This window comes from Lampetra planeri, chromosome 35, assembly GCF_965212315.1.
Source record: "Lampetra planeri chromosome 35, kcLamPlan1.2.h2, whole genome shotgun sequence".
NCBI lineage: Eukaryota > Metazoa > Chordata > Hyperoartia > Petromyzontiformes > Petromyzontidae > Lampetra > Lampetra planeri.
This window is the reverse complement of record NC_136141.1, coordinates 7,636,509-7,656,315: the sequence shown is the minus strand read 5'-3', so window position 1 is coordinate 7,656,315 and position 19,807 is coordinate 7,636,509. Positions and strand designations below refer to the sequence as shown.

At 44.6% G+C, this 19,807-nt stretch overlaps 1 protein-coding gene across 4 annotated transcripts in view; it reads right to left on the bottom strand.

Annotated features, from left to right (window-relative positions):
* The window catches only part of LOC144730357 (phosphoinositide 3-kinase regulatory subunit 6-like), a 64,019-nt gene that overhangs the window by 13,006 nt on the left and 31,206 nt on the right, over positions 1 to 19,807 (bottom strand). For all 4 annotated transcript variants that reach the window (XM_078611120.1, XM_078611118.1, XM_078611119.1 and 1 more), the window contains 9 exons: positions 17,688 to 17,877; positions 16,999 to 17,170; positions 14,795 to 14,881; positions 13,466 to 13,674; positions 11,289 to 11,455; positions 10,128 to 10,254; positions 8,978 to 9,109; positions 4,503 to 4,613; positions 4,025 to 4,103 (listed from right to left, as the gene is read on the bottom strand). In XM_078611120.1, coding sequence (XP_078467246.1) covers positions 4,025 to 4,103; positions 4,503 to 4,613; positions 8,978 to 9,109; positions 10,128 to 10,254; positions 11,289 to 11,455; positions 13,466 to 13,674; positions 14,795 to 14,881; positions 16,999 to 17,170; positions 17,688 to 17,877 — 1,274 coding nt within the window. The remainder of the gene's footprint in view (positions 1 to 4,024; positions 4,104 to 4,502; positions 4,614 to 8,977; positions 9,110 to 10,127; positions 10,255 to 11,288; positions 11,456 to 13,465; positions 13,675 to 14,794; positions 14,882 to 16,998; positions 17,171 to 17,687; positions 17,878 to 19,807) is intronic.

Here is a 19,807-nt window from a genome sequence, read left to right as displayed (position 1 = left end):
AGTGGTCTGTCGGAGGATCAATTTGGCCGTGACGCTGCCGCACAATGACCACGTCTTATGACAACAACAAAAGCGATCTTTGTAATTACAGGACAATTACTTCGGTGTGACCTGCAACAGTTGACCTGTATTTACGCAGAATGCTGTCAGCCTTGGACTTTGAACTCATGAATAATCATCATCTCGGCTTTCTATAGCACAGTTTTAATGGACTATTCTTTCGTGTTATCTAATATAAAAATAATAATTCCTTGTCATATATTTGTATTCATGTGGACAATTCGTTTTATTTTTGGCCTTTGTAAGCTTCCTTCAATTTATTTGACGTTCATAGACAAGAAAAATAAGCAAGTGCACTTCGATTGGTGATGGTTAAATGAGGCATGGATAAAATGCGTTTGGCTTGCATTTTAATTTTGATGTTAATTCTACCAGCTTTAAGTCCTCAATGGCAATTATCTACAATATAAACAGCTTGTAACAACACACGATATTTCATAATCGAACAAGTTATTTGGTGCAGCATTGCTAAGTGGATTATGCTAATCTCGAGAGCTTCCATAACCCCATGTAACAGGTAGTAAGCTTTCGTGACGAATATTATCCATAATAGAGTTTTTTTTTGTTAGATCGCGTAAATATAAATGTGTCGTTAAACCTGCCACCGAATAACACAGCCAATTAGTAAGGTTTGTCACGTAAACAAAAACACGCCAATTCGTTGCTGGTACCGCACACCGGTGTGTTGGAGAGTAAACCCATAACATTTACAATTCGAATTCGACGTTTCGCCAGTAATTACAATTCGCATCATCAGGTGACAGCCAGATTTGTGGATACATCCTCCCGTTTCGGTCTTAAATAGAGGGATAAATGTGATTTCGTCAATTATGAGCCAATTAGGTGCGAAGGCCAGAGGTGGGGGGGGGGGTTAATGTATGCATATAAATTCTAATGGATATCCATTATTGAATCACAAAGCCTACGTGATAAAACTTGAATTTTGCTTTGTTGTTTTTTTGTTTCTTTACCTCCCTACAGCAGTTTTATCGATAGTGTAATGTGCCAGCAAGATTTGATCATTTAGCTTTAAAATACCAATTCGTTATTTAGTAATACCATTCATTATGGATGGGTTGCCTTTTACTCAATAGCTACATACGGTATGCCAATGAAAACACTACTTTTCATTGCACCTTCGATTAGCACGGTTGGCTACGTACGGTGCGAAAAAGTAGCAACATACAAACATATATACTGACATTTTTTTACACTTAATTCTTATCGTTCCCCATGGTGTAAAGTGCAGTCTTTAACTCCTATTATCCACTCGATCTACCTGGCCTCTCTATATATGGCCATTGCCTGAAACGTCACTTAGTACATGCACAGTATTAAAAAAATATATATATATCTATCGAAGCTGATATTTACGGCAATCTGAGTCACTATACAAAAAAAGTGTTTCATTGCAGCAGCTGAGAATTTCTGCTGAGCACAAGGTTGATGCTTTTTTCGCCACGGCTTTTCTGCAATAGTGTGAGAACAAATATCAATTTTAGGTGCTGGGCTCCATCCACTAAACTCTAAATGCATCATAGTCCAGCAAATATGTTATCTGTCCACCCCAACTGATTTTTTGGAATGAAAAACAAAACAAATGCTGCGAAAAAAACATTGCAAATCAATTGTTCACAATGTTTCTCCAATGTGTGTGTGTGCACTCACTACCCCCCTGCGCGAAAGATATGGTATCAACATGTTCTCGCTTGTTTCCTGCCCCATACAGTGAGGGAAAAAAGTATTTGATCCCCTGCTGATTTTGTACGTTTGCCCACTGACAAAGAAATGATCAGTTTATAATTTTAATGGTAGGTTTATTTGAACAGTGAGAGACAGAATAACAACAACAAAATCCAGAAAAACGCATGTCAAAAATGTTCTAAATTGATTTGCATTTTAATGAGGGAAATACGTATTTGACCCCTCTGCAAAACATGACTTAGTACTTGGTGGCAAAACCCTTGTTGGCAATCACAGAGGTCAGACGTTTCTTGTAGTTGGCCACCAGGTTTGCACACATCTCAGGAGGGATTTTGTCCCACTCCTCTTTGCAGATCTTCTCCAAGTCATTAAGGTTTCGAGGCGGACGTTTGGCAACTCAAACCTTCAGCTCCCTCCACAGATTTTCTATGGGATTAAGGTCTGGAGACTGGCTAGGCCACTCCAGGACCTTAATGTGCTTCTTCTTGAGCCACTCCTTTGTTGCCTTGGCCGTGTATTTTGGGTCATTGTCATGCTGGAATACCCATCCACGACCCATTTTCAATGCCCTGGCTGAGGGAAGGAGGTTCTCACCCAAGATTTGACGGTACATGGCCCCGTCCATCGACCCTTTGATGCGGTGAAGTTGTCCTGTCCCCTTAGCAGAAAAACACCCTCAAAGCATAATGTTTCCACCTCCATGTTTGACGGTGGGGATGGTGTTCTTGGGGTCATAGGCAGCATTCCTCTTCCTCCAAACACGGCGAGTTGAGTTGATGCCTAAGAGCTCCATTTTGGTCTCATCTGACCACAAAACTTTCACCCAATTGTCCTCTGAATCATTCAGATGTTCATTGGCAAACTTCAGACGGGCATGTATATGTGCTTTCTTGAGCAGGGGGACCTTGCGGACGCTGCAGGATTTCAGTCCTTCACGGCGTAGTGTGTTACCAACTGTTTTCTTGGTGACTATGGTCCCAGCTGCCTTGATATCATTGACAAGATCCTCCCGTGTAGTTCTGGGCTGATTCCTCACCGTTCTCATGATCATTGCAACTCCACGAGGTGAGATCTTGCATGGAGCCCCAGGCCGAGGGAGATTGACAGTTCTTTTGTGTTTCTTACATTTGAGAATAATCGCACCAACTGTTGTCACCTTCTCACCAAGCTGCTTGGCGATGGTCTTGTAGCCCATTCCAGCCTTGTGTAGGTCTACAATTTTGTCCCTGATATCCTTGGAGAGCTCTTTGGTCTTGGCCATGGTGGAGAGTTTGTAATCTGATTGATTGCTTCTGTGAACAGGTGTCTTTTATACAGGCAACAAGCTGAGATTAGGAGCACTCCCTTTAAGAGTGTGCTCCTAATCTCAGCTTGTTACCTGTATAAAAGACACCTGGGAGCCAGAAATCTTTCTGATTGAGAGGGGGTCAAATACTTATTTCCCTCATTAAAATGCAAATCAATTTATAACATTTTTGACATGCGTTTTTCTGGATTTATTTGTTGTTATTCTGTCTCTCACTGTTCAAATAAACCTACCATTAAAATTATAGACTGATAATTTCTTTGTCAGTGGGCAAACGTACAGAATCAGCAGGGGATCAAATACTTTTTTCCCTCACGGTATGGTTAACCAAGTTCAAGGTGAAAGGCGTGTTTTCTTTACACCGAATTCAGTTTTGAGTTACCAACAATTGTATCAACTAGTGATGGAATCGCAATGGCATTGGAAATGAAAGGTTAACAGTGTGACACATTTGTTGGACACGTACGAGCCTGAAAGACCGGTGATGTTGGGAGCGACATAGTAATGACGTCATGTGAAAAATGAAAAGAAATTGTTTGCTAATGAGCAGCACTTTTCTAAGTTACCACTGATGTTAGCCACGGTTTGGAATCAAACTCAGGTTCTGGGTTTATAGTGTAGTACGCTAATCACCATGACACTACTCTGCCCCAGAGATTGATTGACGCTTTTTTATTTAACCAAGCTGAGAGTCGATGGGGCTTGAATATTGCTTTTGCACTCTTACAGCTCTGTCGATGACACCGGCATACAATGTCCTGCTTTTGCACACGATATCGCACGGTCTTTAATGGCCAATTAACAACAAACTTTTGGTGATTCTCTGCAACAAAAATTGCCAGACAGCTACGGGGTTTAAAGCACTTACCGCTGCAAAATAAAAAAGGCACACGGTGCGATGATAATGATAATAATGGAAAAAAACGTGGCAATTTTTACTCCGCGAAGACCCACCAGGCGATCGTTGGCAGTCCCTGATTTCAAGTTGAGTGACGAACACCTCCTCTCCTTGTTCTCCGGAAGCCATTTCAAACTGCAAATATAGTCATCTGTTAGGTCACGTGAATAGTTTTCGTAATGGACCCGCGTGTTATTACCCACTATGATGCACTTATCAGGAAAATGGACACTGCTGAAGAAAGGCTACAAGTGCGTAAATTTAGCGTGGAGAGGCGCACGCTTTGAATTCGTTATAGGCTGGAACAGGAACACATCGTGCAGGTTATGGGCATCATATTGACCGTTAAGAAAGGTAAATTGAAAGTTTACATATAGAACGAAGGACATGCAGCTGGACATAAAGACAGAGAGAGAGTTGTAGGAATGAATGAGTGTATGTGTGTATTTTGCATCCGTACACAACCAACGGTGCTTATCAGAGGTACAGAGGCTCGGGATAGACAGGCAGCTGTATCAGCGGGTTAACTCTCACCCTGGCTGAGTAGAGGGGCAGAGGAGCGACCACGTGAGCCATCCGCATGTAGTCGCACATGATGTCCGTGATCAGCATGTCTCTTCCCGACGTCTGCACGGGGGAGCCCTTCTGCACATGAGAGAGACAGGGCTGTTCACTGAGAGGGGCAAGCCCCCAACGGGCTGGCGCCCATCGTAGCCAGGGTTGCGATAGGCGCCGGCGTTACGAGCTACGGCATGTAAAAATGTCGCCAACACGACAATTATTACGATGACAAATATAGTCACAGTGAAAACGACTTTCTGCTCGGGTGAGCATTGAGACGTCGGTGCTCACCCCATGGATTCAGCCCTGTGCCAGTCGTGGGAATTCCTCAATTCTTATGGAAGGGGTGAGGCTATCTATAGGACAGCCATTTTCTTGGTTCTTTCGGTAAAGACCTGCTCTCCACCTGAGGACGGCTGCTTGCGTTGTGGCCGAAACGTCGTGAGAATTATTTTATAATGTTTTATTTTTATTATTTTATTATTTCCATTCTACGTGACTTTACCGAAAGAACCAAGAAGATGAATCCCTGCAGTCACGAAAGCTTTAAATCGAAAAAGGACAGCCATTGTTGACCTCTCCACAAAGGGACACTCATATTAATGACCCGGAGGGATGGTGGGCTGAACCCCCCCCCACAACCAGGTTTTTTAAAACTTGCAACTTTGCGAATCGCTCACGCTGCGATATCAGTTTCCGTTATCTTCTTCCATTTCTGCATTGATGTACTTCAAGTATGAATACATTTCTTTAATATTATTCAACTGAAGTTCGACGAACTTTGAAAAACAAACTGGGGAATTTAAATGGAAGGTAATTTGGACTTTGAAGACCAGGACATATTTCTGGCATCAATGCATTTGCTTTCATAAGTAGGCAATTAATTTCACATATGCAATTCCAGTACTGGAATAAATATCTGCCAAGATTAATCACGTTTTTTCCTCTCCTGTTCCACAGAGGAAGAACATTGTACCCGAATTATTCACGTTGCGTAACATTGTGGGAAAGCGAGAGTCATTATGCTCAGGACCTAATGATCCTTGTGAAAGATGTCACAGGGTCCTCAGAATCGCATGCAAATATTCAATCGAACAGTTTGAATACCTATTGCCTATTTAAAAACTGTTCATCAAGAAATGATTTCTTAAATGTAATTCTCAACAAACCCCCACTGCTGTTAAGAGCAGTATCCGACCCTCATTGTCCACTCTAGCTCTCTCTGGTCTTTCTGTTAATGTGCTCTGAAGAAGAGCCACTGCCTGAAATGTCACAGATTATACCGCCGCCATCATTAGAAAATGAGAACGCTGCATGCAAAGATTTGTTTAGCATGTGTTCAGTTTGTTGTCCTTGCCCCGCACCTCCGATGAGCACGGTTGGCTACATACGGTGCGAAAGAACCTCAACGTACATACGTACACACACATACAAAGGTTGCATGCAATTAAATTGCCATGGTTGGCATATCTCATTTGGTGCGGCAGCCAACATCCAAACATCAGGCGACAATTTCATCTCCCGGGCCAGCGTCGGCTTAGCCTATGAGCCCTCCGAACGACAAAGCTGAGCACTGCGCAACGATAGAAATATGGCGGAGTGTAATGCATTCGAATTTTTAGAAAACAAATAAGTGCAATAATAAAACGGGTAGAAATGTTTTGTTTAATTCGGCAATTGCATTGTTGCGCATTGTTCCAATAAAACACTCCAAGCTTTCACACTCACTATTTCACTTCATTCATATTGAGGCACGTGATGTATTAAATATTTTGCGACTGTTTTTTTTAAGTTTCCTAAGTGGACATGTTTGTAAAACACCAATAAACGACGGACAGAGGCCGAAGGGCATGGCTAAAGCTGTACAGTTGTACAGGAAGCCCACCGTAAAAAAAAAACATTTAAATCTAACTCTGCTCACTAGCCTCATCAGGGTAATATATACTTGGTAGAGAAGGCTGGATAATCCAGAGGGCTTAACGCCCGTGTCAAAACGATGAGCCAGCACCGTTGAAAAGATTTGTGTTTAAATTCGTGCAGCCAACATGATCTTCAGATTAAGTTAAGTGGAGCGAGTTGATGGTCACAGCCCAAGCATCACCGATGAGACTGAATTTTGCATCTTCCACCTCTGAGGTCAAAAAATCTCAGCGTAATTACTGGACAATATATGCTTTGTGCAAGCCATGAGTGGCCCATTTGTGGTGGACCAGACTCCTTTTTAAGTGCATTCACAAGTGGTGACATCACCTTGGGGCCCGTGATCCAATATCACGTGCAATGTTCGCTCTGATAGTTCCGAATACATTTTCTGTATCTTAGCCAGTGACATCACAGTGGTAGCACGACTGGAATATAATGACTGTATGTCGATCTTCTTTCACACCGTACACGGCAAACAATGCTAATTGGAGATGCAGGGGAAGGGCAACAAACTAAACACAAAAAGCAGATTTAATGAAATGAGTTTTCAATCTCGATTTGAAAGTGCATATGTTGCACACTCGAAATGAAGGACGTGGGCAGGTGCTCCAAATCGAGGGCAAGCACATTTATTTATTGTGGTTAATATTAATCTTGGGAAGAACAGCACCGTCACTCTGTAAAATGCAACAACACGTGTGTTACAACCAGCCTTGCTCCCGAGCTGCCATTAACCATGTGACTGGTATATCCGAGTGGTCCTTCAATAACCCTGCCAGCCACCTACAGGCCCGACTCAGTCATCACATGCTGCTGTACACACATGCATTGATGCACTGCACAGCACATCAGGACCTTCACAGAACCACACTTTACTCCCTTGTTGCACAAGGATAAATTAAAAGAGTGATCCATTCCTAATGTCCCACACATAGCTCCAGTGGCTTCCTAATATCGGAAGGAAAAGCGTTCCTGATGTCCACAGAAGTGCATCTGATAGCTTGCCATGTGGTGGCCATCTTTGTTCGACGGCCAGCCAAAAGCCGCCGCAAGGATGACCGGAGTTCGCGTGATGGTTTATGCTCCTTCACGAGATCAGCAAGGTACCGTGGTTTATTTGTGGCAAACACTCTATGTGTAATAAGGGCGACCTCATAATGTCTTCATGATGGTCACTGCCCAGTCACCAATGACTGCACACAAAATATATATATAAATGTGGTTTTATACTTTATTTGAATGCATCAGATATTGTCATATCTCAGATGCTAAGCATGGTTGAGTATGGCCGGTGCTTTGAATTGCGATCACCATGCATAACATGTCATAGGCAGCTGTTGGGATACATGGTGGAGGTGGCAGAGGGCAGTAAAGCAACATCCATTGTTGTACCGTACCTCTGTGCCTCTACATCTATGCTCCCCACGTTCACACAAACCCGTACTGACAAGCGTAGTTGAAGTACGTTCAAATAACTCCCACGACCCCATAGTAGGCCCTTATCCAGCAGTGGACTGACAAAAATGGCCATGCACATACGTAAGGTGGCTGGGTGAGTCAAGGGCAGGGGCGGTTTCTTCATTAGGGCGATTGGGCGACGCACCACCAATGTCATTCAACCACAGAGTCACGCTAGCCGTCACTGTGCCTCTGGATATAGTCCAATCAGCGTCATGTCACGTTCTGTGGAGTACCGCCTCTTTTTGGGCGATTTCACTCCGGCTGAGAATCGCCCCGAGTGGCCCCATAGACTTACATTCAAAGATGTTTTTTTTCGAACGGGGGGCGCTGCAATGCATTCTCTATGGCTTCCGGGAGGGCTTGCACTAACGTGCTTACGTCATCATACGTAAGCACGTTTCATCCAACAATACAATTTGTCACCACCTAGTGGAATCTTTAATAAAATAAACTTGAGTGGATTGTAATAATAGTGAGTATAGAAACAAACAAGATGTATTGTAAGAGTCACTTTATTATTCATTAATATTAAAGAAGTGAAGTTGCCTTTACATGCTTAAGCTGTTAATTTATCCATTGCATGGGTGGACCTTATCCTTATCAATCATCCAGACATTTGCCCCCCCTGACAGATTTTGCAGGAGCCGCCACTGGTCAAGGGTCAGAGCGCTGAACCAACATTGATGAGATGCCGGGCTCATGCACGCACGGCACATATGAGAAGTCAATAATGTGCAAAAAGACAAAGATCTCCCGTATATAGCCTTAGCAGACTGTTGGGGTTAGTGCTGTTCGCTAGCACCTATGAAGGCCGGCACGGTACATGAGGAGGTGGCGGCCAGCATCACGCCCGGCCACCCTTGTCTCCCTAGTGGCGATGATTTTACACACCGCACCAGGTTCTCATTTTAGGCTGAGTCGACCTAGGGGAGGCCAATGACCAGTTCAGATAATCGTCACTGGTGTTGGCCGTGAGCGGGAATCAATCTCGGGTCGCCAGGTCCGTAGCACAGCACTGTAACCGCTACACTACTGCTCCCCACAATGTGCACACAAAAACACACCGGAATGGACAGCAGGTTGGTCATGATGCGTCCCAGCTGCTGGATATTCTGCCGGTACCATGCGTCCGCTTTGCCCAGGAACTGACCCACCCGCAGACGGTCTCCAAACTCAGCAGCCGGCGCTGCAGCGTCCTGGATGTGAGGAGAAAAGGGACAAAAAAACGCATCGGCTGGATACGAGTCGCCGGGATTATTCATAACGGCAGGTGTATTTTTAACACGTAGGTTTTCGTGATGAAAGCACATGTTTCATCAAATAGTTTTTTGGGTCAGATCACAGGTGCCGCGTCGGCGAGATGATAACGTCCTCGTTTGGTATGCAGGAGGTCGTGGGTTTGATCCCGACTCTGACGCTTGCTGTATATTTGAAATTTGCATGTTTCTCTCCCCGTGGTCACGTGGATTTTTCTCCGGGTCCTCCGTTTTTTCTGTTCATGTTTAGAAACATGCGTTTTGAGTATTTGGCTGCCATAAGTGTCCACGTGATTAACCATTTTGTTGAGCTATCATTTGTGGCCAGTTCGCTCCTGAAAAAAAGCTACATGGCCATATAGCTCTTTTTCAGAAGCGGACCTTACCTGGTAAAATAAAAACATTGTTCATTTTAAATAGTTTACATTAAAATTCAAATAATATACAGTCGTCAGGGTCAGGAACTAACTCACAACCTCCTGCATAGTTAACATCTCGCCACAGTGCCGCCCCAAATGTGTGTTGTACACTCTCCTCCACCTGACACAGCTGAACGACAAAAATATTGTTTCGCGAACAATCGTGCCAATTTATTACACATTTAACAATTAGGTACAACTGTATGTATGTTGAACTTCTTTTGCACTGTACGTAGCCAACTGTGCTAATCGGAGGTAATCAATTACAAACACGCACATTATGAAAGTGGCGTGTTTGTCGTGTTAGCAGTTACAATTTTCTGGCTGTGTCGTATGGAGGAGGGAGTACAACACATTGGCATTGTGCTTGTGAAGACCCAGCCCAACAACAAATCACGAATCAACGAAAGATGTGTCATGGCGCTCATGCCAGCCCCATGCTTTTCCCTCAATGAGGGAAACAAAACAGCGCTGGACGGTAGAAGCTGGTCATAAGCATGCCCCTTGTGACTGAATCCCAGGTTGTGGTGTCGAGGTACCTTTTTGGCGTTGTGCTTTGGAGAAGAAGGTGAGAGATGGGTCGTTGGCTCGCACTGCACTGGGATGTAAAACAAACGCAGCTCGAGTTCCGCACTGCACAAGTTGATTCGCCTCCCCTCCTTCTTTCTGCAGGGCGTTTAAAATTATCACACAAGGACGACACTTCGAGTGGGTATTCGGACTGAACAATACCGTGTAACGTCTCCTGTATCCATAGATACGTTTCAAAGAGGATGATGGTTCTCTGTGCAAGGTTGGTAGAGTGGCAGTGGGTCATGTCTGGAAACTCCTATGCGAAGTGATGTTATGGCTGTGAAAAGTAGTCTGGATTTTTCCATGTGCTATGAGGAGACCAGTGAAATGGCAAGCTAATGCTGCTGGATAGCATTCTAATGTTTGCCTGGAAAGCTGAAAGCATGTTATTATTTGTATGTCGAGACAGAGTTCTGTTTATAGTTTTGCTTTAAAAAAAATTTTTCGTAAAAAAGCTGAAGTGATTTCCTCCTCAAATGAGCACAGATGCAGTGCTCATCTCCTCTTTGTAGATCTGAGCCGGTGGTGGAAATCCCTCGTTCCTATGGCAGAGATGAGACCATCCATAGGACAACCATTGTTTATTTCCCCACCAAGTGGTACTAACCTTATTGACCTCGGAGAGATCATGGGCTGCGCAAACCCCCAACCAGGAGTTTAACTCACAACCTTTTGATTGCGAGCCGCTCGCTCTACCGCTGAGCCACCTGTTTAAACATGAGGCATCTGTATTCTTTGGTCATTTCGGTAAAGTCACGTAGAAATAAAATAATAATAAAAATAAAGTGAATAAAAATATCACGACGTTTCGATCGCAACACAAGCGGCCGTCATCAGGAAAATGGGTTCGCCTCTAAAGGCAAACTGTTTATAAAGGTTTGGAGATGGGCGTAGCCCAAGTGTGTCAGCAGAACCACCAGCATGGGCTGACGGGTCAGCAGTGTGGTGTGTGGAGCGGTGGTGCAGTGATTTCTTGGCGGCCCTTTGCTGCACTGGCATTGCTGCTGCATTGGTATTGCTGCTGCATTGGTATTGCTGAACATGAAATTCTTGCAGACCCGAAAGTTTTAAGTCAAAGTTTACGAGGCATCTGGATGCTGTGTTGATGCTGACAAACAGAACGGTACCTGAGGGCATGGTATTCACGAGCAAGCTGGGCCACTGTCCTGTCGTCCCCAATCACCACCATGCGCACAGTGCATGTTGGGAGTGAGACGCTGTCCTCTGATTGGCCGTTCCGATCAGCTGCTGTGATCCTTAAACTTTCAAAACATGCGATCTGAACGGCGAGAGACTGGGTGGGTAGAAGCATATAAAGGTGAAAAAGTTGTCCAAACTCAGAAAAATTCGAATTGTTTCCACGCTCAAATCAGCATTCAGCATCATCAGCCATGATCAATCCACTGCTGGATGAGGCCTTCCCCAAGCCATCGCCATGTCTCGCAATCTTGTGATGAAATATGATAACTCACGTAGCACCTGCACAAGAGCTCAAATAAGTAATGTGAATAATTGGATTTGATCTAAACTTTACGTTCAAATCTCTCTGTCCGACCATGGTGAACGGCGGCGATGAGTGATTTCTGAACTAGTCCCCCCAACCAAAACCCGTGCTGATCGGCATGGTGAGGTATGGTCAAGTAACACCCCCTTGACTGACATGGCATGGGGAGGCCCTCATTCAGCTGTGGACTGACCAAGGTCTGTAAACATTTGCGCTTTTTAACGTGGATTTGTGACGCTTCGGAAAACAGTTTGGGTTTGCAACTCACGAGCAATGTTGTTTATCGGCCAGCGTGACCACGAATTGTCACGCATTAGCAAAAGAAAGTCTCTGTGATCGACTGTAAATGAGGCCACATGCGTTCGACAGTTTTGTCAAGAGGCTATTTTTCGGCAGAAGAAAGAAAGGAAATGCTATTTTACGTGGCGGTGGTGTGCAGAGGATTCGACAGCAAAACACTATTTTGAACCAGTTTAATCGAAATTCCACACTGAAATTTGCGTAACTTAGGCCAACGTGTTCTACACAAGAGGAGCAACACACGCAGCGCGCGTTCGTGCGAGGGACGCGTGCGTTCGACATGAAATGATTGGGTGGTTAAAATCAATCGCTGCGCTCGCGAAAAACATGCACTGTGTGGTGAAAATTATGATTTGATGGAACGAGAAAAAAAAAATCCATTCCTCGATCAAATTAGAGCACGAAAATTACGACAATTCATCGTCCGGTTCAGGTTTGGGACTGAAGGTGAACGGTGAGCAGTCTCATTTTAATGGCTTTCACCTTAAGTTTAGACAATTCCGAAACGTGAGGTCAAACTTTCCTCGGTATTGTGTATGAGAACACACACTGAGCTTCCCCCCACCAGTAATCACACCACCAGGGACATTGTCATCAAAGCTTTCGAATCCAATTACTGCAAACATTGTCGTGGCCTCCTTCACAAATTGCCGTGCAGCTGTCAAACTGTTTCTGGAATATACCCCCCCAACAATTCAAAACACTGCGGTAAGTGGCGGACACAATTACATGCCGCTGCTATTTTTATAGAAACATTTAAAACACGTATCGATATGCCTTAATGAACTAGTTAGGGCGCCGCTGTCGGCTTTACCAAAATAAATACATAAAACTCACGGTGACAACTCTGGCTCGGAGGAATCGAATAATCCCGTGACACCTATTACCGATTGCCGCCGCTATGGAAATGATTGTCACCTGGAGACATCTCCCACAAATACACACCATTATGCTTTAACAGTGACTCGGAGGCACACACCAAGGGCTGCACGCTTCAACGTTTCGGCTGTCATTGATGCTGCGAGCAAGTGTACTGGCACTTCCCCAATTGGATTGGTAAATACGAGTTGATAAAAGTGGGAGGCCCCAGAACCAGTTCAGATAATTACGACTGATGTCAGCCATGGCTGGGAATCAAACTCGGTTTGACGGATTCGTAGCGCAGTGCGCGAATCACTGCGCCACTGCTCCCCACTATGTATAAGACAAAGACCCCTCGGATAGTCTAAACAGATTGTTGGGGCAAGTGCTGTTGGCGAGCACCTTGTTGCCTTTGCCTCCCTAGTTGCGATGTTTATACACCGCACCAAGTACTCAATTGAGGCTGAGTCGACCGAGGGGGATGCCCAGGATCGGTTCAGTAATCGTCACTGGTTTTGTCTGTGAGCGGGAATCGAACTCGGGTGGCCGGGTTCGTAGCACAGGGCACTAACCACGACACTACCGCTCCCCACTACACACACACACATATGCACATGGGCTTGTGGCGCGCCCACCCACCCTGGTGCCAGTGTCGGGGTAGCTGGAGGACTTGCAGTCCGTGTTGATCGCAATGCGAGATCGGTCGCGAATCCCATTTTTCCTCTCGATCGAGTATTTCTTGTGTTTGACCATCCGTGTTTTTGGCGGCACCACGGTCTGGTTCCACGGAGTGGACGGGTCTGTGTCCGAGGAGCTCTCTCTTTCGGTGATGTCGCCCAACATGCTCTCTGCATGAAAATGAGCGGTGAAAAAAGGAAAGAAAAAAACTTGCCATCAGTCAGTTATCCTAATGGGCAATTCTATCTTTGGCGCTGTGGTTTTCAAAAAGTTTTATTTGGATAGAGCAGGGGTGGGGAACCTATTTTTTCTGCCAAGGGCCATTTGGATATGTATAACATCATTCGCGGGCCATACAAAATTATCAACTTAAAAATTAGCCTGTTAAATTTGGTCACACATTTAATTAACTCACCCCTAATCTGATGGCTGGAACTGCTTCTCTTTGGCGAGGCGTGTGATGTTAGCTGGTATTGATGATGTTGCTACTATACTTAATTTGGAGCTTTCATGACTGCAGGAATTACTCTTTGGTTCTTTCGGTAAAGTCACGTATAAAGAGAAAATAATAAATGAAATACTAGCATACGACGTTTCGATTGCAACACAAGCAATCATCATTGATTGCTACTCGCAACTGCTTTTCCAGGTTTGCTCTTAGATTTATTGAATTTCAAGTCCCGCCTGCGGTTGCCTTGGCAGGGCCAGACCAAATGATTTTGCGGGCCTTATACGGCCCACGGACCGGACGTTCCCCACCCCTGGGCTAGAGGATTGTTTTTCATCATGCAAAAAGTTTCTGATAGATACAAATGTCCCCCTATTCATGAGAACTTGGTCTATGAAACTGTCTTTCTCGTATTGTCCATACTGTCCATACTGTGTTCAACCGCTATACTGCAGGTCACAAAAACACACTCATCCACTCACCCACTCACTCACCACACCGCAGGTCACCTCACTTATTTTTCTGCTTCTTCCCTTGCACTGCTCCACTTTGGAATTCCCTCCTCTCATCATCGTCTCTTTCCCCAAATCCTCATAATAACCTTGCTCAATTGAAGAAACGTGTTTAACTCTTTATCTATTACGACTTTGATCGTGCTATTTGTGGCTGGCTGCTTTGTGTTTTGGGCCTGTGGTCAGCATCTGTGTTTAAAAAAGTTACAAATAATTTTAAACATACATCTCACCAGGAAGATGTCCCTTAAATTGGTCTCAGTTATGACATGAGGTGGACACTTGGTATTAAACTTCAGTTTCTGCTGAATATCGAGCCCGGCGGCTTACCGAGTGAGTTACTTCCACACCAGGCCTTGTAATGGATGTCAGGCTTGGGTACGGCCCCAAGGAGGTGTTTGCAATCCGCCATCGAGTCTGTAGGGCAGGGGGAGTGCAATTGGCAGTCACCAACACAGTCAAGGGGTTGCTTTGTACTCTCATTGACACTGAAAATGGGTCGAACCAAGGACAGACAGTGCACAAGAGACCCAGGTCACTGACACACATAGATGTGTCCACGAATAAGTTTAAACAATTTGGTGATACATTACGTTGTTTATGCTTGTGTGCCAATCATCCCAGATTACAACCTAATCATGTAAGATCTTAGAAACTAAGCAGGCTTTAGCTCGGATATTACCTGGATGGGTGACCATCATGCATAACAGGTGTTAAAGGCTCTGGGGCTAATCTGTAGATGGCGGAGGGATATGCAACAACATTTCTAGTCTCCCATATACTATGCTCCCCACCTTAATGATTATTATTAGCGTAGTGATGTTTGATCAAACAAACCATGTGATTCATACAATGCATCAATGAGTAGTTTAATGACAAATGGCTGGACGTATATAAACAGGAACGCATCTCATGATACATTCTTTATTTACCAAGGAAAGCCTCACTGGCGTCTTGAGACTTTGCTCAGGATGTTTGGCCAATTTCCCCTTCTGAGTGTGTGTTTTATTACAAAGAAAGAACATGCGAAACATAGTCGAGGCTTTCTTTCAAATGAACAAATAAGTCCACAAAAATGAACCCATTGAGATGAATGAAACCCTCGTCCAAAGGAGATTTAATGAGAGCTGGCCGCAGTTGTTATATTATGATTGCTATGTTATTACGCTTGTTTACCCCATGAAAGCCTCACCGAGTGTCTTACAGGAGGATTCTACCAAGTTTTGACAGTGGCGGGAGGGGGGGCAATGATTGGTTTCTACAATCGAAAATTGAGTACGGTAATTTGCGGGTAATTTCTTTCAAATTTGGCAAATTTCCATCCTAAATTGGCTTTTAGCAGCAAATTGCAGACCTGGGACTAATGACAAGTGGCATGAAATAATGCCTGCGTGTTGCGGGTGACATCACGGTGGCTTGCAAAGGATGGGCACGTTTCGCGAATGCCTGTCAAAAATTCGCTGGTGGTTTTCAGATGTGACCTCATGCAAGCTGGCTCAGAGACAGGCTCACTGCTCGGCTATCGGAAGTGAACAATCCAAATGGTGCACATAAGACGTGTATCGATGCATCGATTTATTAAAATCGACATTTATGCTCACGATACGCGCATCATATTGTGCCTCTGCTAATGCATTCATTGCATGGCGTATATATGTTGTATGTAATGGGTTGAGCTGACCCCAACGGCCATGAGGGGAGCCAGATTCTTCATTCAGAACCAGGACCCCTATTTGTAACAATTCGTCGAATCGCAAGGCTGCGGACGTCATTACACATGTAACATAAATAATTTTGCGACATGTAATAATTATTTCATAATGCATTGTAGAAATACATGGAGCGAATGGTGGCACAGTAGTGCACCGATTTCCAATCCTGGCCATGGCTAACATCAGTGGTGAGCGATATCTGAACCGGTCCTGGGCACCCCTCCCATCCTTTCATTGACCAGCATGGTGAAGTATAGCCAAACATCCCGCGTGACCAAGGTGGTGTGGCGAGGCATTACATCCAGGAGTGGATCTATGAAAGAATGTGCTTCATATTTTCAGAATATACTGTGCATTATGTTCGTCAATTAATTATATATTAATGGTGTCTATTTGTAGAGTAAAGTCACGTCTAGAGCAATGCACGGGATTTCTCAATGGCCTCTATTGTGGCTGTAACCTTGGCACTGTAGGAGTGGAATAATCCTCACCTCCACCAACAATTATAAAAAGACGGTAAAAACGATGGAAATGAGGCTTAATAATGCAAAACGATACAAAATAACGACGGTAAAAATGTGGCAATTCAACAAATTGGAATCCACAGAGTGTGGAATCTTGTTTTTGCATCGTTTTGCATCATTAAGCCTCATTCGCATAGTTTTGTTCTTTTCATTAGCCTGAAACATTCGCACATCATTTGCATGTGTACGGTGTGCAAACTGTTCAAGTGACTGATTCTCACGCACACGGTTCGATGCCTGGCATGCGTCGTGAGCATAAGAGCCTGGTTCGATGGACGATTCGGCGTGTCGTCGTTACCTGCCGCGCGATGCCTACTTCCATCTGCCTTCGCAGGTTTGATCTCTTGTAGGTAGAGAGCGAGCAGCTGAGTCTGGAGGTCATTGAGCGACTCCCGAGCGCCTCTCCGTGCCGTGCCCTCCATGAGCCCCGTCACGTGCTCCAGCCAACCCAGAACTTTCCTCTCTTGGTTCTGCACAACGAGCAGACACAGCGATGTACTCCTCCTGGAGCAGCGTCCCCAGCCATATTCTAGTCACTGAAATTTGGCACATTTGTCCACGTGACAACTTGTCAAGCTGACGCCTGCTGTATACTTGGAGTTTGCTTGTCTCTCTCTCTCACTGTGGTCGCGTGGATTTTTCTCCACGTCCCCCGGGTTTTCCCCTCCACATTTAGAATCAAAATGCGTTGAGAGGATTCGGCTGATATTTATTTCCACGTGGTGTTATTTGTGGCCAGGTCGTTTCTGAAAAAGAGCTAAAATATCTCAGTGAGCCTTAAAATTTAAATAGCTAGTAGTTTAATTTGATTGGCTCTGTTGGGTGGTGGAGGGCATAGTTAAAGTTTGACATTCTACCTACACAATCTAACCCAAATGAACCAATCGTGAATCTCTCTGTACCTGCCCACGGTAGTAGGCAGACCGTTACATTTAATTTGCCTTGTTGCCTGCCCAGGCTACGGTGAGATGAACATGCAATACGAACATTCAGGTGTTTGTGTAGATCCCTGGCATTGATAGCGGGCCCCAGTACTGCCTCGAAGGTGTCCTTGAGGATCTGGCAGCGCCACGCTTGCTTCAAGCTGGCCTCGTCCATGGAATTTCCTTTCTCCTCCTCCATCAGTCGATCCACCAGATTCTCCGACACTAAGCCCGGCACCAGCAGAACCACGGTCCTGGTCCCGGGTGGAAGTAGATTAAACCGAGGGTCGATAACAACGGTGTTACATCACGACGTCGTCATTGTACATCCGACTCGCTTGGGGACCAAGGGGTCGGCGGATACGTGAAAAAGTCAGACACGTGAACGTCTGTCAAAAAAAAATAGTCGTACAAATGTATATATATGTGTGTGTTGAACTTTCTTTCTCACCGTATGTAGCCAACTGTGCCTTACGGAGGTGCGGGGCTAGACTCCTTTAAAGGTGGCAGTTTGCTTTACTGTAATTTATAGCCAATTTAATTAGAACTCTGTTTTGTCTCTCAACAGAAGAATATGAATCAAAATCATAAATAATCCATCAGCCTATTGGCTTCCCATGAAAATATCAAACTCCGGACTGTCATCAACAGAATCAGGATTTTTAAACAAATCCTGCTGGATTACTGGACGCTATTTGGCAAGAGCACGCAACACAAACTACGTGACCCTCGCTCAAAGCAATAAAAGCAACGAGTTTGGGTGCCATACGTGAGAGGTAAGCACGTGTACGCGAGATTACGAAGACAGTGCTGCAGGTGAAAAGGTTAGATTTGTGAATATCGATAGGAAATGACAGTTGCAACTGCGCAAACACGGTGGTGGGCGTGGGTGGTTAATTGACCAGGGTGGATATGTGGAGGTGGTACTCTTCTTAGCTCTTTATCAATTTACAGATTTGGCACTGTGAGCCGTGAGCCCTGGAGTGTGAAAACACAACCATCGCCTGGTCTTATTCATGGAGTGGGCCCTAAAGTGTTCGCAGTTTCTGAAATTTCCCCAAGGATGCCCACACTGCAATTGATCAGACAAATCTGAACAAGAGAGTTCCCCTCAACTTTGTCATCGTATTACCAGGAGATAGTCAACGCACGGTTGGCTACGTAGGATGAATACAGTTCAACATACAGTACATAATGTACATCATGACTTTGGTTACTTGTACCACATCCTTCATGACACAACTGTCAATGGACAGATCCGACTGATAACTGCGACTGAACAACGAAAAGGCCAAAAAAAGTGAAAACACTATAAATATCACGACAAAAGTCAATAAAATCACCGGCTCTGCGAACCGGGTGACCTGAGTTTGCTTCTCAGCCATAACTAAAATATTAGTGGAGATTGATATCTGAACTTGTATCGAGCTCCCCTCTTCACCAACCCACACTGACCAGCACGGTGAAGTAGAGTAAAAAAACGAACATCAGGTGGGGGAGACCCTCATCCAGCAGTGGAGTAACAAAGCATCATGGGACCTCCCTTGCCAGTATCAAAATATAAGAATAGGTTTTACCCTTTCTGGCAACAAAACAGATGTTAAAACACCAAACAGAAACCTTTTGCAAGGAATCACGTCTGCATTAACCAAACATACGTGTGGTGAACATGCAAAAAAACATGGTCTGGTAGTAATATGCATTGTCTTTGAAACTGATTGGTCCTCACCAGAGACAGCTTTCTGTCGAGCCTAGTCTCAAACAGTGTTCGACCAGAGGACGCCAAAAGGCAACAGCACAAAGACAATGCCACTGTCAGGATATTGAGAGCTCGGGGTGAGACGCTACATCATGGAACCTCCCTTGCCAGTATCAAAATATAGGAATAGGTTTTACCCGTTCTGGCTATAAAAGAGGTGTTAGGGTATTCTTTGGGTCTTTCGGTAAAGTCACGTAGATAGGTTCAAAGAAAATAACAAAAAAACTACGACGTTTCGACCGCAACACAAGCAGTCGTCTTCAGGAAAGACGACCGCTTGTTTTGCAATCGTGTGTTGCGATCGAATCGTCATAGTTTTTTGTTATTTTCTTTGAACCTATCTACGTGACTTTACCGAAATACCCCAACAATATTAATTCCTGCAGTCACGAAAGCTTTAAGTTAAGGTGTTAGGCTGTTAAGGA